The 25,454-nt window shown below is 40.0% G+C and overlaps 2 protein-coding genes across 3 annotated transcripts; both read right to left on the reverse strand.

The window, feature by feature from the left end:
- Nucleotides 1-1,023: 1,023 nt before the first annotated feature.
- Nucleotides 1,024-19,165, reverse strand: LOC115138136 (carboxypeptidase Z-like). Of its 2 annotated transcripts, XM_029674648.2 has the most exons (12): nt 18,959-19,161; nt 17,819-17,851; nt 16,746-16,963; nt 16,484-16,640; nt 14,475-14,696; nt 14,030-14,259; nt 13,472-13,633; nt 9,083-9,241; nt 8,119-8,257; nt 4,175-4,314; nt 3,949-4,048; nt 1,024-2,054 (listed from the first exon to the last, which is right to left on the reverse strand). In XM_029674648.2, exons 1-12 carry the CDS (start codon nt 19,062-19,064, stop codon nt 1,702-1,704), a joined length of 2,019 nt encoding a protein of 672 aa, XP_029530508.1. In that variant the 5' UTR covers nt 19,065-19,161; the 3' UTR covers nt 1,024-1,701. The 2 variants fall into 2 exon arrangements, with proteins under 2 accessions (XP_029530508.1, XP_064881579.1); XM_065025507.1 differs by having other exon boundaries at nt 3,949-4,314; nt 18,959-19,165.
- Nucleotides 19,166-19,759: 594 nt separating this feature from the next.
- Nucleotides 19,760-24,623, reverse strand: LOC115138907 (G-protein coupled receptor 26-like). The gene is made up of 3 exons (XM_029676093.2): nt 23,626-24,623; nt 23,300-23,413; nt 19,760-21,672 (listed from the first exon to the last, which is right to left on the reverse strand). Exons 1-3 carry the CDS (start codon nt 24,291-24,293, stop codon nt 21,435-21,437), a joined length of 1,020 nt encoding a protein of 339 aa, XP_029531953.1. The 5' UTR covers nt 24,294-24,623; the 3' UTR covers nt 19,760-21,434.
- Nucleotides 24,624-25,454: the final 831 nt, after the last annotated feature.

Raw genomic sequence — 25,454 nt, forward strand, 5'->3', positions numbered from 1 at the left:
ATTATTGAAGTGCTTATAAATTCTTACCAGCAGTGGCTCAATGAGGGACGTGTTTGCCAGGGTTTGGTCTAGCTTTGTGATTCAAGGAGATGATGTTTGGTCAGATAGGGTCAAGGGACAACAGCCTAGCAAGTACAGCAGACAGTGGTCAACTGTTTGGTATGTCAGGAATGCTGACATCTGGAAATATACACAAACACAAATCAGATTAGACCTCCGTTTACTAATCATAACTGAACATCAGCTCAAATGTATGTAGGGGAGATTGAAGAAAGCATTTATTCTCATTGCTAGCTCAATACTGTGGAGTGGTATCCATTGGTATTAAATAATGTAAGCTATTGCAAGCCTATACAGCATCCTTTACCATTAGCAAAGGAGATTGTTCTCTTCTTTCAAGGAACAGGCACAGTGTTGGCATACCTGTTAAGGGGTTACCTTAATGATATTCACAAGTTAACATCAATTACTTAACATCAATTACATTACAAGATATGACTGAACATTTTGTTTCAGATCAATTCATATCTCGGTAAAATGTAAGACAAATACTGAAGATAACAACTAGAGCCACAAGAGTAAATTGATGCCGAGCGCTATGTGAAATGACACACTTTCTAGTTCATAAAGCACGGTTGACTGGTACCACAGACTGACATATCACTGCCTCTGGTTCTACTTTAACAGATGCTATACGTGGTCGTGTGGTAGAGAGGGGGGATGCAGTATGGGGTTGGCTGGAATGGTTGTCTTGCCTGGGATGGCAGTTCAGTTGAATATGTAGCATGGACAACAACAAGTGAAATTAGGCTGCCCTCTTATGGCCAATGAGTTTCATTACATATTTTAAAGAGACTAGGGACCCATTTACTACCATGTAGACACATTTCAGGGAACACTTATTGTAAAGTGGAACTGTGACTGTCTGAGAATTAGATACTTTACAGTGTTATAAGAATTGAACTTACCTCATTTTGGAAGATTTAAAGGGAGGTCAAATTTAACTGAAGATAATGTGTTAACAATGTTTCTCTCTTTTATTTAACATACAAAAAGCCAGTAGTAGCAATAGTTATTGTTATTTAATCATGTTTTATTATAAACATGTACAAATATGTAAGGGTGGAGAGACAAATGGTTTGAGTCGTTCAACCTTCCGGTGTTGCATTATGGGCATAAAGTGAAGCAGCATAACAGGGCAAAAGCTTGAGAATGGGGGGCTACCTTTAGGAGAAAACACTTTAAATTAACTATGCCTTTTTAAATTTACATATTGCTATCATGAACAACTTGATGGCCAGCCAACTAGCTATTTCCTCTTTAAATTCAGTTATGACAAGTTTGAAGCAACGGATAATAATGGTAACGTTAAAATGTGTTACTTTTATGATAAGATTATGTCAATCATATTCAACTCAAATAGTAGCCTGTCTTTGATCCTGTAATGCAGTGTTCTCAAATCTGGTCCCCGAGAAACCCCAGGGTTGCAAATTTTTTATTCAAGCCCTATACAGGCACACATGATTCAACTAACTATCAAGCCGTTGATTAATTGAATTATGTTTGCTAGTATTGAGTTGTAACAGACATCTGCAAACCTTGATGGTACTCAGGGACCAGAGTTGAGAAAGAGGGCTATAGGAGGAACGAGAACCATAGAATTAGCCATAGAATATTCTATTTTATTGCAGTGGAGAAGCTCTAATCAATTCTGAGAAGCCAGGTGGGAGCAGATCCGTGGGCGCGGCTAAAGTAGCTCCACCACCATGGTTTCTCCTGCCTCTCCTCTCTGTTCTGGTTCTGCTCCCTAATGGAATAGCGCTCAAACTGGTTGTAGGGGTCAAAGCGCTCATAGGTTCCCATGGAAGGGATGTTATAGTCCTCCTCTATGTCAGGCTCCACCACTGCCTTCTGCAGAACAAAGTCCACCCGGCCTGCTTTCTGCATGCGTGCCGGGAGGTGGATCTTCTTCATGGCCCTGGTGTAGCCTGGTGCAGAGGCAGTCAGGATGTGGATGCCAGCAGTTAGCATGCGCCAGTAGTCTCCGTTTTCAGCTAGAAAGAAAGGGTGGAAGGGAGAGAGGATCTTTTGACTCAATGGGTTACACACAGCCTGACATCTCAAACAGGACATGACTGTTATTTTACACAATTAAAATGGGATCTCTTAGTGCTTTAGCATTATAGAAAATGAAACTACTTCAAACTACTACTAAAATCCTCAAAGCTACAGTTGAAGTTGGAAGTTTACATACACCTTAGCCAAACACATTTAAACTCAGTTTTTCACAATTCCTGACATTTAATCCTAGTAAAAATTCCCGGTCAGTTAGGATCACCACCTTATTTTAAGTATGTGAAATGTCAGAATAATAGCAGAGAGAATGATTTATTTAAGCTTTTATTTATTTCATCACATTCCCAGTGGGTCAGAAGTTTACATACACTCAATTAATATTTGGTAGCATTGCCTTTAAATTGTTTCACTTGGGTCAAACGTTTCGGGCAACCTTCCACAAACTTCCAACAATAAGTTGGGTGAATTTCGGCCCATTCCTCCTGACAGAGCTGGTGTAACTGAGTCAGGTTTGTAGGCCTCCTTGCTCGCACACGCTTTTTCAGTTCTGCCCACAAATTTTCTATAGGATTGAGGTCAGGGCTTTGTGATGGCCACTCCAATACATTGACTTTGTTGTCCTTAAGCCATTTTGCCACATCTTTGAAGTATGCTTGGGGTCATTGTCCATTTGGAAGACCCATTTGCGACCAAGCTTTAACTTCCTGACTGATGTCTTGAGATGTTGCTTCAATATATCCACACCATTTTGCTTCCTGATGTTGCCATCTATTTTGTGAAGTGTACCAGGCCCTCCTGCAGCAAGGCACCCCCACAACATGATGCTGCCACCCCCGTGCTTCATGGTTGGGATGGTGTTCTTTGGCTTGCAAGCCTCCCCCTTTTTCCTCCAAACATAAGAATAGCCATTATGGCCAAACAGTTCTATTTTTGTTTCATCAGACCAGAGGCCATTTCTCCAAAAAGTACGATCTTTGTCCCCATGTGCAGTTGCAAACCGTAGTCTGGCTTTTTTATGGCGGTTTTGGAGCAGTGGCTTCTTCCTTGCTGAGCGGCCTTTCAGGATATGTCGATATAGGACTTGTTTTACTGTAGGTATAGATACTTTTGTACCTGTTTCCTCCAGCATCTTCACAAGGTCCTTTGCTGTTGTTTTGGGATTGATTTGCACTTTTTGCACCAAAGTACGTTCATCTCTAGAAGACAGAACACATCTCCTTCCTGAGCGGTATGACGGCTATGTGGTCCCATGGTGTTATACTTGCGCACTATTATTTGTACAGATGAACGTGGTACCTTCAGGCGTTTGGAAATTGCTCCCAAGGATGAACCAGACTTGTGGAGGTCTACAACTTTTTTTCTGAGGTCTTGGCTGATTTCTTTTGATTTTCCCATGATGTCAAGCAGAGGCAATGCGTTTGAAGGTAGGCCTTGAACTACATCCACAGGTACACCTCCAATTGACTCAAATTATGTCAATTAGCCTATCAGAAGCTTCTAAAGCCATGACATAATTTTCTGGAATTTTCCAAGCTGTTTAAAGGCACAGTCAACTTAGTGTATGTAAACTTGTGACCCACTGGAATTGTGATACAGTGAATTATGAATGAAATAATCTGTCTGTAAACAATTGTTGGAAAAATTACTTGTGTCATGCACAAAGTAGATGTCCTAATCGACTTGCCAAAACTATAGTTTGTTATCAAGAAATTTGTGAAGTTGTTTAAAAACAAGTTTTAATGACTCCAACCTAAGTGTATGTAAACTTCTGACTTCAAATGTATGTATTCATCTAATAACTATCACTTAGATTCCCAAAGCATACAATAAAAATGACCAATCGCAATCTGTAAGGCAGACTATAGATATTACCTGTTGTGATGTCATGCCTTATTCCTCGGACAGATATCCTCGCACCTTTGATTCCATTCCCATCCGCATCCTTTACTATTCCCTTTATTCCACGGTGGACCTGGGAAACATTGAGAAGCAGTGTTAGTGGAGAAGTCCTCTCAGATCTGTTAAAAGGAGTGATTGAAAACAGAAGGGTTGATTGGGGGATGTTTTGGAATGAATTGCTGGGTTTGAGGTCTCTCACCGACTCCATAAATGTGAGCAGAGCCTCTTTGTTGTCCTGCCAGCCTGTGTATAACTCCTCCTCAGCTGGGAATTTATCACAGCCCAACTCCACCGTCACTTCCAAACAGTTAGTGTGGAGGTAGTTGAAGTCCTGCATACCTGGCCACATTACAAGAGGAAATATGTACCAGTGAAAGAAATGACAAACTCATCATCATAGAAAGACAATAACTAGAAGCACCACCAGGTGGCTTTCATACTTCAAAATACAACTTGCTTAGTAAGTGCAGGTTTTCATTGAGCCTTCATCAGCTATTTTAATCTAATGTTATACATTCACTTCAACAGTCCTAGACTTATCGACTGATTTGACGTTGTTTTTTTAAAGTAAATGTCCACTGAAAATCTCACTTATAAAAGTTAATATTCTGTTAACTCATACCCAAATAATGTTGTTGACTCATGTTACACTCCTATATGCTATTCGTGGCCAAAGCTTAAAGTGGAGAATGTATTTATTTATTTATTTAATATTTGCAATTTTCTCATAGAGGATGATGTAAGGCTCCTGAGATTAGCTTTTTTTGGATGGAAAACTATTCCAATTAGCAAAGCTGTGAAACCTATTGTTATTATACATTTTTTCCCCCTTGATATGGTCAAATAACTCAAGCATAGATTGGTAACTTTTTTCTAATTTGACACAGATACTTCAGGCCATATGTAACTTGGTCAAAAATAATGGCACTGATTGGCCTATAGGCGGCGCTGTTATTAGCAGTCTCACTTAAACCCTCATTTCTGTCGCCCCATTTGACCTATAGACTTGAAACATTGTATGTAGGTGTCTTTCCTGATGATTAACACATTTGTATCAAGGAACCATAAGGTCCATCAGTATAGTATATTTTGGAAAACCTTGGGGAAACTTCTCATGAACCATAAGACCAAATAACACCACATGTGTTATGTAGTAGGCCCATGGTACATCTCTTAATTTAGTTTGAGAAAAGCTAAGGCGTTGGTTAGTGATAAAGTTAGTGTAGTTAGTGATGAATCAGGAAATCAGATTTTATGCATCCATTTAAATCCTTTTTAAATCCACTTCACAATAGCTTATCAACTTGAAACTTTTTAGGGTCATCAAAGACATTACCATGATGAGCCATGTTAGTTTGGCATTGATATCTTAAAGAATAAGGAAACTATTAATAATGAACTTTTTTGTTTTTGACTATGTAATGCTAATGCTTAAAATACACTGAATAAAAATATAAATGCAACATGCAACAATTTCAAAGATTTTACTGTGTTACAGTTCATATAAGAAAATCATTCAATTTAAATAAATAGATGAGGCCCTTATCTATGGATTTCACATGACTGGGAATACATATATGCATCTGGTCACGGATACTTTAAAAAAAAGGTAGGGGTGTGGATCAGAATATCAGTCAGTATCTTGTGTGACCACTGTTTTTCTCATGCAGTGCGACACATCTCCTTCATATAGAATTGATCAGGCTGTTGATTGTGGCCTGTGGAATGTTGTCCCACTACTCTTCAATGGCTGTGGAAGAACTGGGACATTTTCAGATTTCAGGAATTCTGTACAGATCCTTGCAACATGGGGCAGTGCATTATCATGCTGAAACATTTTGTGCTTATGGAACATTTCAGGGATCTTTTATTTCAGCTCATGAAACATGGGACCAACACTTTACATGTTGCGTTTATATTTTTGTTCAGTATTAAACATTTTAAAAATCATCTAAAAGTCAGATTCACTCCAAATTTGGTCTTTGGACTCATTACAATAGTCCCTAAAGAGTTTGATAAAATAACGTTGATGCATTCAAAGATGTCCACACAATACCAGTAGATGCATATGAGTACATATGCTAATACGCTAAAATATGCTAAAGAAAACTTTCAAAAATCTTCTCATGAACCATTAGTCCAAATGGCACTACATTTAGAATGTAGGCCCATGGTGCATTTTTAAAAATTTAAAAAAAATTGTAACCTTTATTTACGTCTTAACTTAGCTTGAGAAAATCAGATTTTACGTGTCCATTTACGTGTCCAATTTAAACATGTCCATTTGGCCTATTCAACTTGAAACTCGCTATCATGGATGTCCCTAAGACACTGGATTTGGTATTGATATCTCAAAAAACAAGGACATTTTTGACAACTCATTCTTTGCATATGAAACGCTTACGCTCAAAATCATCTGCAATCATCTTCTCCTCATGAACCATACATCAGATTCTCTCCAGATGTTGTATTTAGACTCATTACATCAGTCTTTAATGGTTTTGAAAAATAATTGTTGCTGCATTCAAATATGGCTAGCACATCATATTTAGCATTAGCATATTATCCTAATGCTAAAAACACAAACAAACAAAAAACTTCTCATGAATCATAAGTAATAGGGATGTATCGATTCGCTGATAAGCATCGGCCCCGGTTGAAATGTTTAATCCCGGTTCAAATGTTTAAGATATGAGTGCATCGGTCCACGGGAGCCCAAACCGATCCAAACGGTAAGAAAATCGATTAAAACGCTACGAAACATTGTTCTGAAAATACAGATAATCTGTTGTGACTGAATTGATGCGTCCTATCCTTCAGCCTATCAAACTTTTATGGATTTAATTGCATATGAGATTTAAATATTTTTGGTAGTTCTGCTTTAACCAGTCAGTGCATTTGGTCATTTTTACATGGACAGGGTGGTTGTCATTTCATAACAAGGACAGCAATACTTTTTGAGAGCCGCACTGGTTGGACACCTCTCCTCAGTAAAGCTCCAAACGGTCAAAACCATTACCTTTTGAGACGGGGTGAAAACAAAAGCTGTGTTATATTAATTTGCCATGTACTGTATGTCATAGCTAATTTTGAAATATAAATATTGACATGTTACTAGCTCAAAACATTTTAATCTGCTATATGACAAATTAATCAGTGGGTGATGTGGATTTCAGATAAAAAGTAGGGGGACAAAAACATAAATAGCCCATCTTTATCTCATAGTGGTAGATGCTCAGTCTGCCCTAAGGCTTAGCTCAGGTCCCTAGACACACATGAATCGTATCAAACCGAATCACATCGATTCGTTCCACTAATCAAACTGAATCGCACCAAATGGATTAAAACGAAAAGTATGGTCCCTGTATCGTATCGGAGCACATGTATCTAGATGCATAACGAATCATGCTTGTAAGGAGAGATGCACATCCCTAATAAGTCAGATTGACTCCAGATATACTCATAGAATTGGCCTCTGATGAATTTGAGAATGATTAGTTGCTGCATTCAAAGTCAGCCACTAGATGGCACCATATCACACCAGGGCTATAAGAACTTAACTGATGGACATGGAGCCATGAAATTTGGTATGTAAACCTTATGTATATGTCCTAAGAATCTGTGTGGCTATAGTCACTGCAACCCTAGGTGGCTGCACCTGGTGGCACTATAGAGGTCATTGGCACCAGTGGCACCAATAACTATTGATCAAGCAGACTTTGTCTTATGCAAATAAATGTTAGATATAAATTATGCAGATGAACAACGTGAAATATCATGAAAATAAGATGAAAATATTCAACAAATCTTAGCATGAGTGAAATTGACCCAAGCATTGTATATAAACTCAAAACATTAAGTAATTACTTTAAGAATGAATACCTGCTGTATTTCAAGCTACAGCACTAGACTAAACTTCACTTGTGTCATCCTTGTGGTTTTGAGTGATAAACATAGTAATGCTTTCACTGATGGCACATAAAGGGAGATAGTTCCTACATGATGGAGTGCTTGCTTTGTTATCCAACTGATATTGTCTCCTTTCTGTCATCCTGTGAACCCTGTTCAATGCTGCTCGCAGCTATATTTATAGGTCATATTTATTAGAAATCTGGAAACACTGAACAGTTACTTTAAACTCACCACCTGCGAAACTGTACCACTTTGCTCCATTAATGATTCCGTCCTGGCCGATGCTGCCAAAGCTCCCACACCTTTCAGAGTTATTTCCTGACATGGTGGCATGGGCATCTGCATATGTTCTCGCTATCTGCTTGAATACCTGCAGCAAAAAAATAAAACATATGTCTTTCTCGTTCATAAAAAAAGATAACAGCAAGTTCTGTTTACTGTTAAATAGCAGCATACCACCCTTGCCAGCAGCATACCACCCTCCATACCACTGCTGGCTTGCTTCAGAAGCTAAGCAGGGTTGGTCCTGGTCAGTCTCTGGTTGGGAGACCAGATGCTGCTGGAAGTGGTGTTGGAGGGCCAGTAGGAGGCACTCTTTCCTCTGGTCTAAAAAAATATCCCAATACCCCAGGGCAGTGATTGGGGACACTGCTCTGTGTAGGGTGCCGTCTTTTGGATGGGACATTAAATGGGTGTCCTGAATCTCTGCGGTCATTAAAGATCCCATGGCACTTATTGTAAGAGTAGGGGTGTTAACCCCGGTGTCTTGACTAAATTCCCAATCTGGCCATCAAACCATCACGGTCACCTAATAATCCCCAGTTTACAATTGGCTCATTCATCCCTCTCCTCTCCCCTGTAACTATTCCCCAGGTTATTGCTGCAAATGAGAATGTTTTCTCAGTCAACTTACCTAGTAAAATAACAGATAAATTAAAAAAATAGATTTGAAATGTTAGTTTGATTTGTTTGCAGCTAAGATACATTTCCATTACATGTGACCGCAAAGGAAATCTCCAAAATGAACCTTTTTTTCTCAAGAATGTGGTAATGAATCATCATAAATGCAGAGCATGAACAATCAATTGGACAGCTCTCTGCAATAGACACACTTCAGGTCATAGAGTGCAGTCCATTCTGGAGAGTATTGTTCATGTTGGAGTGAAGGATACATTTTTCTGTCAGTCCTACATACCTGTTCGTCTGGCGTGGGGGAGAACATCTTCTCCTCTAGTGGGTGTTTGGAGAGGTCGTAGGGATAGGACACCACCAGCTCTCCTCCGTGGAAGTTAGCTGAGAGCACAAAGGGAATGGACCTGATCCACTTCATGACTGCGTATGTCTCTGGAGCTACCTGATTTATTTAAAACACATACAGACCAGCTTATAAATCATATGTCACCATCTTCAGCTGGTCATATCACAACAAAAATGAATGATGGCATGACAACAGGAAATGATTGGTGAAGCTCAAAGCTCAATTACATATCTTGATATCAAATATTGACGATACATCAATAAGGACACACAAACTTGATTTACTATTTAACGGATGACCTGCTTGACTTTTCTTTTAAAAATGCAATAGTGTGCAACTGCAGCCCGCTATTCAGGGCGTTCCTGCATGTGGACATTCCTGATTCTGCAGGAATGCCACCCCTCAAGAATCCCATTGGTTCCTTCATGATCACCCCCCATCGAGCATCTCATTGGTTCCTGCATGAATGCCTCCCGCCTGTCCTAGTTTAAAAATGGACAAATTGAAGTATAAAGCGGGGTTCCTGCAGATGCAGGAATGCCCCAAATTGCAGGCCACAATTGCACCCTTCTCAATTTATGCGGTACTTTGTTCTTTTTCTGTAATGCACTGTCCGCTCTACCTTGAAGATTTCCCAAACTGATACGTGAGAATAAAATACCTAAGCCCTTCAGATCATGCGATTGTTATGTTCTGGCCTCTAATTGAACAGTGACACACGCTCGGGACATGTATGTGAAGACGTTTAATTTCTCTTGCATGCCAGCATAATTGAGGCCGTCGCCTCAATTAATAACCCAAAACAACAATGTCATCATCGAACCGAATGACTGGCCAGAGATCAGGGCATTCCTCAGCATTCCCCAGTGCAAGCTGAAAGTATTTTGCAAAACCAAATTGAAGTCAAAATGAGTGATGACATTGAAGTGTGTCGGCTGTATGATGATTTGCGAATCATAACTTACATTTGACCAGAAGCCTACTGCCTGTAGACAGAATGTGTTTGAAGTTATCATGTGCACCGAGAACAGCATAATCCTGCAAAATGCATCGCCAGTGGCACACACACACTTCGCGCAGATAAGGACCTCCACAATGATGTGGTCGACTATCTACAAGGTGTGTGATTTTCCTGGCAGCCGGATGAGGCAATTGAAGGAGGATGCTGTGAGTGATTGACTGTATAGGCCTACTGACCTCGAATTTAATAAAGCTTACTCTGCAATGGAATGATGCTTCTAATTGCGCATTTTAAATAAAACAAATATTCTGTAGATTATACGATAGATAGGCTATACTCTATGGGCAGATTGAAAATAACTTTTTTCAAAGCTACATTCATTTGACAGACCTAACTTGAATGATTGTCCCTCTTTCTTCAAATTAAAGGCCTTGTCTATGATAGGCCTATTCATATTGTCACGACTTCCGCAAAGGTCGGTCCCTCTCCTTGTTCGGGCGGCATTTGCCCGTCGATGTCACCGGTCTTCTAGCCATCGCCCATCCACCTTTTATTTTCCGTTTGTTTTGTCTTGTTTTCCCGCACACCTGGTTTGCATTCCCTCATTACTTGTTTTGCATATAACCCTCTGTTTCCCCCCATGTCTGTGTGTGGAATTGTTATATGTAAATGTATGTGTACTCCAGGCTGGTTTGCGCCGGGTTATTGCAACCCGTGTGTGTTTAGTTTTCTTAGTACCGTGTTCTGTTCGCCTCAATAAAGGGCACCCGTTTGCTACCCATTTCTGCTCTCCTGCGCCTGACTTCCCTGCAGCCAGTTACGCACTCCTTTACACATATTTTGTTAAAGCCTATAGGCTACAGTATATGATACATTCAGGTAATGAACTCATTATACATTAACATTTCCTTTTATTACAATTATTTCTTGTCAATCAATCTTGAATTAGAAAAAAATCAAATATTCTACTCTATTACCCTATATACAGTGCCTTGCAAAAGTATTCACCCCCTTGGTGTTTTTCCTATTGTGTCACATTACAACCTGTAATTTAAATAGATTTTTATTTGGATTTCATGTAATGGACATACACAATATAGTCCAAAACGGTGAAGTGAAATTAAATAAATTCAGAAAAATAAAAAACGGAATAGTTGTGCATGCATATGTATTCACCCCCTTTGCTATGAAGCCCGTAAATAAGATCTAGTTCAACCAATTACCTTCAGAAGTCACATAATTAGTTAAATAAAGTCCACCTGTGCGCAATCTAAGTGTCACATGATCTATCACATGATCTTAATATATATACACCTGTTCTGAGAGGCCCCAGAGTCTGCAACACCACCAAGCAAGCGTCATTATGAAGACCAAGGAGCTCTCCAAACAGGTCAGGGACAAAGTTGTAGGGAAGTACAGATCAGGGTTGGGTCATAAAAAAATCTGAAACTTTGAACATCCCACGGAGCACCATTAAAACTATTATTTAAAAAATGAAAGAATATGGCACCACAACAAACTTGCCAAGAGAGGGCCGCCCACTCAAGGACCAGGCATGGAGGTCATTAATCAGTGAGGCAACAAAGAGACCAAAGATAACCCTGAAGAAGCTGCAAAGCTCCACAGCGGAGATTGGAGTATCTGTCCATAGGACCACTTTAAGCCGTACACTCCACAGAGCTGGGCTTTACAGAAGTGTGGCCAGAAAGAAATAAGCAAACATGTTTTGTGTTCGCCAAAAGGCATGTGGGAGACTCCCCAAACATATAGAAGAAGGTACTCTGGTCAGATGAGACTAAAATTGAGCTTTTTGGCCATCAAGGAAAACGCTATGTCTGGCGCAAACCCAACACCTCTCATCACCCCAAGAACACCATGTTTTTCATTGGCAGGGACTGGGAAACTGGTCAGAATGTAAGGAATGATGGATGGCGCTAAATACAGGGAAATTCTTGAGGGAAACCTGTTTCAGTCTTCCAGAGGTTTGAGACTGGGACGGGGGTTCACCTTCCAGCAGGATAATGACCCTAAGCATACTGCTAAAGCAACACTCAAGTGGTTTAAGGGGAAACATGTAAATGTCTTGGAATGACCTAGTCAAAGCCCAGACCTCAATCCAATTGAGAAGCTGTGGTATGACTTAAAAATTGCTATACACAAGCGGAACCAGACTTTCTGCTAAATGACTTAAATGTAAATGTAATGTAAATGGAACCCATCCAACTTGAAGGAGCTGAAGCCGTTTTGCATTGAAGAATGGGCAGAAATCCCAATGGCTAGATGTGCCAAGCTTATAGAGACATACCCCAAGAGACTTGCAGCTGTAATTGCTGCAAAGGGTGGCTCTACAAAGTATTGCTTTTGGGGGGGTGAATAGTTATGCACGCTCAAGTTTTCTGCTTTTTTTGTCCTTTTCTTGTTTGTTTCACAATAAAAAATATATTGCATCTTCAAAGTGGTAGGCATGTTGTGTAAATCAAATTATACATACCCCCCCCCCCCAAATATATTTTATTCCAGGTTATAAGGCAACAAAATAGGAAAAATGCCAGGGGGGGGTGAAAACTTTCGCAAGCCACTGAACATTAAACTAAGTTTTTATCCTGTAGATGACAGGGATTGGATTGTACTTTTTCCCGTGCTGCATTCATTTGACAGACCTAACTTGAATGATTGGCCCTCTTTACATTCAGTAATCTATTTCTCCTATAATGTCTCGTCTATGATAGGCCTTTTAATATTTGTATTGTATTAATATTTTGTTGAAGTCGAGTTAGGCTATACATTTAAGGAATGAACTGATTATACATTAAGTCAATCATTTTTTCACACAGTTTATATTGTATCCTATTATACATCATATGTTAACAATACTGCTATTGATGTTTATCAGTGATATGTTCAGAATAAAGAAACTGTTACAAGATATACTGCCCATTGCTTAATTTCCCATGATTATAACAATTAACATTGTAACATCATCTGCATTCTTTTTCAAAATAACACAAGAAGGATTTCCTAGCGTAGATTTTCACTTGAAATAATATAACTCTTGAAACCCACATTAGGCCTAGAGCTTGCACAGGTGCGTAGGACAATGTGGTAAAGTACTCCTTTTTTCCTTCTCCACTATTTATGAAAAACCCTCTCACTTGGTATCAATTTGGATTAATTTGTTTTTCTGTTTTGTTTTTTTGCCTCACTTTTGGGAACAAAAATCAGTTAAACAGTAAATAAACTTTGTCTGTCCTAATGCCAAAATACACGTAAGGCATTGTCAATTGTCATATATTCATATCCAGTAACATAAACACCACACAATCAATGCAAACATGCATATAAATCGATAGGAATTCATACTGTACCTTATCAAACCAGTAAGCGTCTGGGATTGGGATGTGGTCGCTACGGAAATGCCGGTGTCTGCGGCGGCCGTAGGCGACAGCGGTCAGGTCAGGGAAGTTCCTGTTCAGGTCAATGTTTTGGGCATTACCTCGACCCAGCGTCCAGCTGTGGTAGTTCTGAGCCTGTAGAGTTTCATACAGTGGGTAGTATACTGTAAGTATCGAGCAGTGAAATTATATGATTGATATTTGATTGGTGTTGTTGACTAATGTGAATTCAGTGTTGAACACAGGAGGCTGCTGAGGGGAGGCAGCTCATAATAATGGAAACCATGTGTCTGATGATACCATTCCACTGATTCTGTTCCAACCATGACCACAATTCTGGCCTCCACAATTAAGGTGCCACCAACCTCCTGTGGTGCTGAATAAACTTAACGTTCCGACCTGCCGTTGAATTCTGGTAAAAACCTGGTAGAATGTGTGTATACTTTCAAAGCCAATAAGTCTTCCATGTTGATTCACCATCATGTTGGAATTACGTTCAAATAACATAGCAACAACATTGATTCAACCTACCTCCTCATTCTCGGGGTCGTTGGTGCCCTGGACCTCAGCAGCAGCCAACTCATAGCCGTCAGGGTTCATGGAGGGCAGGATGTGGATACGCGTGGTGTTGATCAGGCTCTGGATGCGCTGGTTCCCCAGCAGGTACTCTGAACACAGGTACTGGGTCAGATAGATCAACAGCTGGCGACCCAGCACCTCGTTCCCGTGCATGTTGCCTATGTACTTCATCTCCGGTTCAACTGTTGATATCAGGCAACAGGATAGGGACTTACTTAACATTTATTCAGCAAGAAAGTCGCTTGAGATGAATGATCTGTTTTTCAAGGGAGACCTGGCCAAGACAGCAGCTTACAGTCTAGTTCAACAATCAAAAAAGACACACTATCTCCGGTTGAACTCTGAACCGAGGACTCCCTCTCACTGTACTGTATATTTGAGGACCATTTGTACTCACGTAATTCATGTACTCCAGGGTTGTTTGAGAACTCAATCACTAGCAGGTCTTTGCCCTCCACACTGCGGCCGATGCTGTAAGTTGTGGCGATTTCGGGGCATTGCGCTGCAGTCTTCTTCAGGATGCTGTTCATCTGGGTGTTAGACTGATAGCTAAACTGGATGACAGTATGAGGCTCCTCAGGGGTATTATCTATACTGGCCTGGTCTTCTTCCTGTGTCACTATGAGAAAGAAGAGATGGTGACATTTTTATAATAATGGCTTATTCGTAAAAGTTGTTATAAAGTGTAGCCAAAGATATAAAGATCAATAGTGTTCCAAAACAGTTAAGACACTTTTGTATTAACTAGCAAGCGTGACTTTGATTCAATGTCATAGAAAAGTTTACATTTGAAAGCATAACCATGCTTCAATAAACCGCCTCACTTAAATAAATTGGATCCATATCAGAATACCATTTTACCAAATACGGCCTTAGTCTTTCATCTCATGCCGAGTAAAGCCCTGTAAAATGTCAGGAGACTGACGAATTAGAGAAAGTGGAAAGTCTACATTCTAGCCCCGGTCTGCACTTCTATATAAATGTGCTCATTTAGGCAAATGTGCCAGACCTGAAAGGTAAGCAACCAATCAAAGTTGAGACATAAAACCAAGATATCAGTTCAACATAAATATCTGCATGGAAATAATTATAAACCTTAGTAGGGTTGCCAGACATCAGCTTGTGTTTCAGTTAGAATCTAAGATCGGTTTGGAAACAGATTTCATACTACACTAAGAACTGTTATGTAAAACTTTATACCACCATCTGTGTGCATATCTATAACCATATCATATTGTATGTATAATATGTCAATTCATATCTATGATATGTTTCTGGGAAGTGGCTATATGAACATTCAACTATTATTTTGTCGGTATAGGCTACTGTAGGACCTGTTTATGGTGGGAAAGAGTAGCTGTGGAGTTAAATAGAGAGAGTACAAAGGAATAGAGGACTCATTAACACTCATTGAGAGCAATTTCACAGCTGGAGTGTGCGTTGGTTGCAGCCACAGAGAGAAACAAACTGTTCGGAACTCAAGTTAGACTGATCACTTCTCCGTGTGAATTCATAGACTTGTTAAAAAGCACACAGTATATCTTGCTTGAGTCAAGATATTAATGGCAGATATGATAACAGCGTTGCCTGTGGACATAAAGTGACATCATTTGTATGTGTTCCCATATGGCTCACATGATGTTATTGCAGTTGTCAAATCTCTAACATCTTGCTTATGGGTTCTTTTTGAGGGCTTTGTATAGTTGCTACAAATATAGATCCTTTCTAGGTCACAAAAGCCTACGTGGGGGCAGTTGCACGGAAATATAATAAACAATGGCATGGAACAATATTTAACTACACATTTTCGCTATGTTCCTTTCTAATAGGCTACTTGTATTAATTATAACACAGGAATTGATTACCATTCTCATAAAAGGTCAGCGGCGAAGCAGAGCAAACAAGTTTGGTACTGTGTTAGACATAATTTTTTACATACAAATCTGATTGGATACAAAGTTTGATTATTGAAATATCAGCCCTCTAACTTCAGAGTTGCTTTTTTCTTTCTGAGGGGCTAATCAGGGACATTTTCGGAAACAACTCGAGCCGGGGACAGGCCATTAAAATTGGGGAAATCGGGGACATCTGGTCACCTTACCACAAGGGCTCATGTGGCAACCAGGCGACTATCATAAATCTCCGTTCTCCGTTGGCCCTCCAAGGATGCTTCTGTTATTAGAGGGGGTTTGGGTGTTATTTTTCTTTAGATTGATATCATCTTGTAATAATATTGACACACATGGTTCTCTCTAGTCGTACATTTTGCTCATGTGGTTGTTTTATGTCTGAAAATACTATTTGAGTCAACATCCTACTGTACAGTAGTTAGTGTCCTATTGTAGTCTCTATCATAGATTGATAGTCACTTGTATGATATGACACCAGTTAAACTGTGGTTGTTACCTCGTAGGCCCTCCAGTGGGTCGTAACAACCCTCCTGGTCGCTGACAAAGAAGCGGTCACAGTCCAAGAAGTAGGGCCAGGCCATCTCGATGCCCTCGAAGGCGTGGCGACAGCTCTTACGCACCGCCTCGCAGGTACTCCTGCACGGCTTGAGCACCTTACATTATAAAATAAAACGTTCTGACTTTAATGAAAGTTATGACATTATTGAACGTTATTACATTATCCAGTGTTATTACATTATCCTTTGTTAGCTACACACTTTCTCCTTCTCACAGCGTGGCACCAGCACTGAGCAGCCCAGCATGCGGATGTCCGGGGTGCACTCTCCATTGAGCAGGTTGTGGACCACACTGAGGAGGAGGTACTCGGGGCCCAGCTCGGCCTCCTCACGGGTCCTGTGGCCCAGGATGTTGGGGAACATGGTGTGGGTGTAGGACATGTCGTCGCAGTAGTTCATCATGATGTCCACGCACTTGGCTGGGTAGAGGAGAGAGGCAACCAAGAAGCAGGTTCAGAAAGATGGAAGAGATTAAGTGCTATATGGTGACTGATCTGAATGTAGACTCATAGCTTACCATGTTGAATCATTCATGTATAAAATACACATAGTACATCAAAAGGCTGTAATATAACATCATTATGCAAAACTTCATAATACCATGTATTGTTTCATACTATTATGTAATCTTTGCAATTAACTTCGATGGGACCTTTGGATGCTTTTGTAATGTGGGTGGCAAAATAATCTTATAACAATTGATTTGTTATTCATTATTTTCAGGTGGGGGCATAGTGTCGACTCGCTTGCAAGATGGTTTCTATGCTTCCATATGTTCTCTCCATTGTAAATCAGTATGTTTAGGGGTATTGGCCAGGTGTTTTCCTCTTGTATCTTTACATTTGTTCTCAGTTCATTTATTTAAGAAATATAGCTAAGATGTTCAGTAAGCAACCATCACTCATTTCCTTGACATGGAAAATATACATAACCTGATATTAAATTGTCATATGTATATGCATGCAAGAATTCATCCCTTTGTCTAAAACGTTTTTTATTATCTCATATATAGCTACCTCTATGCAGTACCAAAAAGGATGAAGTCCAAATATTTCTATTATTTCTGGAGATTCAAATGTGAATATTTCATGCAGCTATTTATCATCCAAAAATACACTTGGTAGCTCGGAGATGCCTTAAGGCCATAATATCCCATTGAATATCCCACTGCCCGCCTAAAGCCATAATAACCTTACTAGATGTTGTCAGTCAAGCCTGTACACACATTACATTTACATAAGTTTGAAGGGTTTCTTGATGAAAGAAATACATACGTTTTTCAGGTTCTGGTTCTTTGCAAAAACGACCTGAAAGACAAACCATTGTTAGTTTATTTCATACCTTCAACACTAGATGGAAGAATAACATTTATCACCACCGTTATTGGTGACTTTAGTTTGTTTTTATGAACCCTCTATCTGGCTTTACCATCTCTCCTCACAAATGTCTGCCTGTCCAGCCTGATCTCATAGATTAGACGTAATATAGTAAACATAAATCAAAGACACTTAAATTAATATGATATGTTACGATTGGTATGGTTACAAAAGACAGATGGTTACTTTAGGCAAAAACGAAGGTTACAAGTTCATATCTCATCACGCACAACTTTTATCTAATTAGCAACTTTTCAACTACTTACTACTATTTAGCTCTTTGTAACTTACTTAGCATGTTAGCTAACCTTTCCCGTAACCCTAATCCCAACCTTAACCCTTTTCCTAACCCTAACCTTAACTATTTTAGCTAACCCTTCGCCTGATGCTAACCTTAACCCTTTAAATGTTAGCCAGCTAGCTAACGTTAGTCACCTAGCCACCTAGCTAGAATTCGTAACATAGAATACGTTTAGCAAATTCTTAACATATTGTACATTTGCAAATTTGTAACATATGATACGAATTGTACTTTATAACATGTCATACTAAATGGCTGATGGACAATCACAAATTAATACATACCATACGAAACTTAACATATGGTACTAAAGAAAAGTATCGGATTTACGTTAAAAAAAATACGAAATGCTCTGAGACCAGGTTGGTCTGTCAGTAAAATCGTATTAATTTTCTAAGAACTCTCATTCTTAGGATCAGATGACCTCTCACTAGTGATGAATATCTACTTCAATATTTCTATATAACTCTGCAATTCCTATCATTCTCTAAAGAAATTAAGCATTTTATTTCGCACTCATTTAAGACACATGCTGTAAGAGGTTACTTTTACTTTTGTTACTGTTGGCAGCTTGTGAATTAAAATAGGCCACAATAGTTTTTCTATGTTTTAGATTAAATTCCTCTGAACCATTGCCTTGTAGATAAACATATTTCAGGAATAGCCTACACACTGTCACATCACTCCTGTGAACAAAACACACCATGTGTGTTATCATAGCAAGCGGAGTACTTTACCGAGAAATTCGTCTTCAGGGTTGCAGCGCGGAGAGGCACACCAGATAACCGTTACAAGTGCATTCAGAAAAACAATAGTCTTCATTTTCCTCCGCATAAATTCCATATTTTGTGATGTGGCACCTCAAGCCTTACTGCGCCTAATTACACGAAAACTTTGAGAGCTTCCCTAAAAAAGTGAGTTTATTACAAGTATTACGGTCGACTATCAAATTACAGAGGGAAATGTTCCGGACAGAAGTGGCAGAAGGCTGGAGTTGGGAGGATTGTGCTTGAAAACATGCTGCAAATAAACTTTCTGAAATACACCTCTTACCAATCCTATACTGTAAACAGTTTTACTCAACCATTTCCACATATATTAACCTTTCATTTCTTACCTTAAAGTGCATTCATTTATTGGACATGTATGTTGACAGTACATATGCTCTATAAAATAAATAGGCTTGATACGTGTTGCTCGATGAATTTTTCCCGCCCTTCAGTCAGTCGCTCGAGCCAATCCGTTGATCCCTTTTAACTAATCAACAATCAATCATACAGAGGCGTTTAATAATATCGCTGTACTCCTACTTACTGCATGGCAACTAGTTATTGGGTTATTCGATCGAGGTGTGGTGACACAAACGTTGAATTGTGTATCCAGGCAGCCTCTAGTCTAGCACCTGCAAAACAGCTGGTGATGCATCTGCCAAGATAAAATGCCAGATTGGGCATTAAGATATGAGATAATGCTTCTAAATGTCCCTGTTATGTTGTCTCATATGGCCTGGTATCAAATGATGCTTGTTATTGGACAGCTTTATTGCACATTTTTCACCAACATCTTTACTCACACACTGCCAATGTAGGCTACAGCAAGTGGCTTACAGTATGAAATACTTTGTGTCTATACATCTAATGAAACCAGTTCTGATAAAGCAACTATAGGAGCTAAACAGTCATACTGTATATTGAATTCTGGCACACACACAATAACGTGTTTAAAGCACTTATTGAACGTAACATTATTCCCCTATAGCATTTTAAGATCAAATAAATAATATCGTTTCTAATACAGTGCAACATAGTTTGATAAAGATAACATCAGGTATTTATAAATATCCATATATACATTACCAGCAATCACTGGAAAATATTTATATGGATATTTGGCAAAATAAAGTATTATACACAGTAGTACAAAGCCATTTCAGTCAAAATTATCTTTATGTAGTACATTCAGTTACAACATGCTAATATCATAGTAAACATGATATTTGCCTTTGGCTCCTGTAACTAGTAGCTCTGAGAGAAATACAAAGTGCATTAATTTCCAGTGATTGACATGAAGAAATTGTGAACAACTGCAGTAGTAGTCTAACCCAATGAGTCTAACAGGAGTCCATAGTCTACATAACATGGCCATCTATTTAGCAATACTTGCCACAGCGAGTACCATTCATTGACAAGTACACATTTTAACTTCATGAAATTTCACCAGTGGCCCAATGGCTACTAGCCAGCAGCTAGTTAAGCGTTCCCATCCTCCCTATGCACTGTTAACAGTCCATAACCTTGTAAGCTCGGGCACCCAGAACTAACATTTTGAGTAATTGCGTCAAATGCTCCATTAAGTTCTGGGGGGGAGACGTGATAGAAAATTTACGAACGTGACGAGCGAAGTCGCCACCCCTCTAAACGGAAACTCTCAGCCATTTCAGGCAAGTCCATGGGCCCAATGTCCCTTCCCCTACCGAAATTCGAAAGATGTGAGCACCTGCGAAATTGTGATTCGTTCAACTGATCAGTGACGAAAAATCAGCGTACCGGAACAGAGTTCCTCGTTAGTCGTCGCATCCAACAGTCTGTCGGCATATGGTACTACCATGTATGTTATGTGCATCTGTCAACAAGAAATTAATAACCTTCATAGCACTTCCCTGTGTTCTATATGGGTGTCAAAAGGTCTGTACATTTGGCTATGTCAGCTTCTTTATAAAGAGGTTATATGGTAGATAAGTGCCCACTAGCATACCTTGCTACTCAGCAGAGACAATAATTCAGTCTCTAATGGTGTGATTCATCCGTTTATGATTCAACCCGAGCCCCTGGCTGATTCAATAACATTGATTCATTTGATTCTGGCTCTGTGCCATCGTGTGTGTGTGGTTCTACCAGTGAACCATAGATCAATAAACTTCCTTTTTTACCAATAAGCCTGGAGCAAACGTCCCCGAATGCGATCATTCTTTGCACAGTCCATCTTGCCATCTTCCTCTGTCTACCCCTCCGGTTTTCCTGTCTCCGTCTATCCTACTCCTCCCCTCTTGCTTTTCCTCCCACAACATCTCCCTCTCTCTCACTATCTCTTTTCTTCTCCAACGATCCCTTTTTCTGACCATCTCTCTCTCAGCTCCTGCCCTTTTGCCATAAGGAAACCTTTATTTTTGGGCTGTCTGTCTGTGGTATATTTGTTATGTCCAAAATGGGGCTATTAACTGATCCTATGGAGAGAGTAGTCGTTCTCTGTGTCCAGAGAGCTGTTGTGGCCAGACGATGGGTACAGGTCACGGCGCAGCAGCCGGTTGATGACGGTAACCAGGACCTTCTTGTACTGTTGACGCAGGAGGGAGTAGGCAAAGGGGTCAGACGCAGCCTTGCTGTATGTCAGGCACTTACTGAAGATTCCCCAGTGGCGATTGATGCCCACGAAGGGAAGCAGCTCCGTCAGCCTGAGAAGGCAGAGGTCAAGTTAGAGTTCGGAAAATAACCTTTTAGAAAGGGCAAATGTTATCCCATATTCAAAGCATGGTATTTATCTTGCAGCGAGTTGTTCTGTTTGCTATTGAGAGTGTTTTGTGGTAACTCAGTTGTTATTCTATGAAATGCCATGAGGCTCTAAGGTTGCAAGGTAGAACAGAATAAATGTGGCTTTATTGTTCAGCCGATAAACAGCGTGGGCGACTAACATTATACTAAAGGTAATAATAATATACATAAAATATTTATTCATAAGAAATATGTATAACATGAACATTGCTACATTATTATGGCCCACTGGTATGCATAAATGCTAATGACGCATGCAGTTGAGTGATAGAGGATAAATCCTGCCAATAAGCAGAAATTTCCCCTTCATCAAGTAATTCCGACTCTTTCCATTGTGTGCACAGGAGGTTAAAAGTCATGCCAATTACTGAGACAGATTTCCTCATTAAAATGTTTTTCATTATTCCACCCCCACCCCCCTCTAGACCCCACCTATCAGGTGGGGTCAGGTGGGGTCTAGAGTCCCACACCCACACACTATCTAAACCAGGGGTATTTCACTCTTACCCTACGAGGTCCGGAGCCGGAGCTGGTTTTCTGTTCTTCTACCTGATAATTAATTGCACCCACCTGGTGTGCCAGGTCTAAACCTGGCGCGGAACAATTAAAACAAGTAGTGGAACTGGCTTCGAGGTCCAGAGTTTAGTTTTAGGGATCTAAACTGTCACTCAGGTCTGTATAACACACCTGCATCGGATTTCATGTAATGTTCTTTGATGAATTTGTATTGCTCTGAAGTAAAGTTTCGGACTGATGCATCTAAAAACACTCCTCTTGAATTAATGTGGAGTTCTATGGAACCCCTGTTATTCCTAGTTAGGCACCTGCCCATAACTACCATCTCTAGACCAGTGGTTCCCAACTCCAGTTGTCGAGTACCCCCAACAGCACACATTTTTGTTGTAGCCCCGGAAATTAAAACCTGTTTCAACTCATTTAGGCCCTGATGATTAGTTGATGAGTTGAAACTGTTGTTCTTGTCCGGGGCTACAATAGAAATGTGTACTGTTGTGGGTACTGGAGGACTGGAGTTGGGAACCACTGCTCTAGGTCATGCTGTGCATTCTTGGTAATTAAAGTCTCTCTGTATGATAAATGTCATCTCATGGTTCAGTGAAATTAGATGACAACAGATAATGGATTGTTTAATGATGGATGTTTCAGTTACAGAAGGAGATCATTGTCATAAACACACAAAAAACCTCATTGGGTGAAATTGAATTAAACCTTCTGTTGTGCATGCATATGGCTCAATCTTGCATGCATATTGCCTCACCTTACAACTGAACTTTGTTCAATCAGTTATTTTGCTGTGTGGCAAAAGTTATTAGACAGTGTATATACCATTTGATTATAGCCTATATATTTGCTGTTCATTAACTGAGTTTTATGAGCAAAGTCTGTTCACCCGGTGATGTGTTAATCTCATAAACCCTATAATACCCCTTTAATAGTGTGTGTTTACAGTAGGTGACTAAAACACCTGTTTGTACAGCTGCCTGTATTGCAGTTTACTGGAAATCCACTTACCTCGTAATAACATAGGGAGCAAAACAGATGATGAATGACCCAATGAAAATGCTGATTTTCTTGGTGGCTCTCTGTTTCCTCCGCTTTTGCTCTACCAGGCACCTTTGTTTCACACTGAAAATAGAAATGAACTTTTATTAGTCCAGCAGAACAAATGACAAAACATTATACATTTAATATTTCCTTACATTTTTCGAACACCTTCTTCTAAGCATGTTTCCTCAGGGTTGACGCTATAACCTCTTATCATAGACTACTGTAAAGTTATTACAGCCCATTGTAACGGCTATTCATTCCACACCTCATAAGTAAATGAACATACATACGTTGGGTGAATATCCACCAGCAAGAACAGGGTCTGCATGGTTATAACGTCAATCCTCTTGCAGTGGAAGCGTGCAACTTTTAACACCTTCAGATAGGTGAAGCACAGGATCAGTAGAGAGAGCATGAAACTAGTGGCGTGGAAAACGACGGTGAAAATTGTAAACTTTATCCTGTCGCTCTCCTCGCTCAAATGCAAGGTGCACGAGGCGTAAATGTGGCTATAGTCAACCCAGGAGAACAGGAGGGCGATGACGGAAAACGTGAGGGAGTGGAGCCACGAGTAGCACATCATGATCACTGCGTCCTTGTAGCGCATTTTACTGGAGTAACTCAAGGGAAAGACCACCGCTATCCAGCGGTCTATACTGAGTGCTGCCATACTCAACATAGTGTTCGCAGTCAAAAAGGTCTCCAGAAAGCTCACTGTGTGGCAAAGGCAATCCCCAAAAGGCTGCTGGTTTCCGATAATCCCCACCAATGTCGATGGCATGTTCAAAAGGGTGATAAGTATGTTGCAGAAAGACAGGTTCATGGTGAATATTCCCGGAACCTGTCGGCGGATCTCGGTGCTCTGGACAAAACATAGCAGCACCAGCAAGTTCGACAACAACGAGACAATTGCGACCACAATAATGAACAACGCGAAGATAATTTCCACAAAGTCCATGTCTCACTTCGAAAAGTCCACTTGCGTTTTACATACACCTGTAAATAATAAACACGTAATATCCACCATGATTGCACCGTCGTTTATCTCCAGTTGGTCCTCATTACAGAACGTAACTCCTGCAAGTCTCGCCGTCTCCAAGTTGGTGGAGCGCTGTCCAGAGTGCTGAAGTGAGGAGACGCGGGAGCGCCTTTCGAACCGCAGACCATTTCGTTAGTCAAACTTGTGGATTGTTCTACTCTCACAACAGATCACACACGTATTTGGAACAGCATTCACTGGTATGTGTAATTTAGCGTTTGGGTCCAACATGGGCTGATGTTTCGTATCTCCTCTCCCTCCTACGACTACCTCCACAAGAACACAGTGGGACCGCTACGCGCCGCATTGTCTTGTAAACAGAACATGCGTACTAGAGAAACAAGGTGATTGTTATGGGAGCCTGCCCTGTCTAGCGCAGTCGTTTGAATAATAAAAATAAGCTATCACATTAAGCTAAAGAGAATGTCCTCCATATAGTTTTATAATATGGGGAAGTTTCCCCCATTGGGTCATTGATACGTTTCGTAATTTACTCATGTGTTTGCGAAGTGATACACATTAGACTAGATATGGCAAAATTATGTTTCATAATGAACGAATATATACACCTTTACTGCGTCCTCATTTAATGATTAACTTTCCCAAATCGATAGTGCCTCAGCGACACCGCGCAGTGATAGGCCTGCTTGACAGATATTCAATAATTATGCGCGTCTCCCGTAGTCGAACGGCACCAGCTGCACATTGGAGAGGCATGCAGGGAAACAGGCAAATAAATCCGTTTCCCTGACATGAATTATTCACAAACCCTGAACAATTGTGTACGATTGTTAGAACTGAAATCTGTCTCAACTGTTTTGTAGTAAAATACGAATGTGACCAATTATGAATGCAAGGTTGTAAGAGAAGGTAGACATACCTGTATTGCTGAAATCCATGCAGCCCCAATAGTTTAGATTCTTTCATTATAATATTGGTGTAATATTTGACTGGATATCATCATGTCAAAGAAAGACACACTGGAAAATGATGTGTTTGCATATTCATGAGGCAATAACTCTTACCTCATTTGGTGGAAAAGTACTGTACATCCCTACAGCCTACTAGCATCATTTACAT

The sequence above is a fragment of the Oncorhynchus nerka genome, linkage group LG12, assembly GCF_034236695.1.
Source record: "Oncorhynchus nerka isolate Pitt River linkage group LG12, Oner_Uvic_2.0, whole genome shotgun sequence".
Classification (NCBI taxonomy): domain Eukaryota; kingdom Metazoa; phylum Chordata; class Actinopteri; order Salmoniformes; family Salmonidae; genus Oncorhynchus; species Oncorhynchus nerka.

Bases quoted from the DNA above. Each gene is read 5' to 3' on its own strand.
- LOC115138907 (XM_029676093.2), bottom strand. From the start codon at position 24,293: ATGGACTTTGTGGAAATTATCTTCGCGTTGTTCATTATTGTGGTCGCA. The intron at 23,414-23,625 runs GTATGTATGTTC...TTCTATTTTCAG, and splicing joins CTGGTGGATATTCACCCAAC to TGTGAAACAAAGGTGCCTGG. The intron at 21,673-23,299 runs GTAAGTGGATTT...CTGCCTTCTCAG, and splicing joins GCTCCCTATGTTATTACGAG to GCTGACGGAGCTGCTTCCCT.
- LOC115138136 (XM_065025507.1), bottom strand. From the start codon at position 19,064: ATGGAATTTATGCGGAGGAAAATGAAGACTATTGTTTTTCTGAATGCA. The intron at 14,697-16,483 runs GTAACAACCACA...TCTTTCTCATAG, and splicing joins CCCACTGGAGGGCCTACGAG to TGACACAGGAAGAAGACCAG. The intron at 8,258-9,082 runs GTATGTAGGACT...TTTTTGCTGCAG, and splicing joins CCCCCACGCCAGACGAACAG to GTATTCAAGCAGATAGCGAG.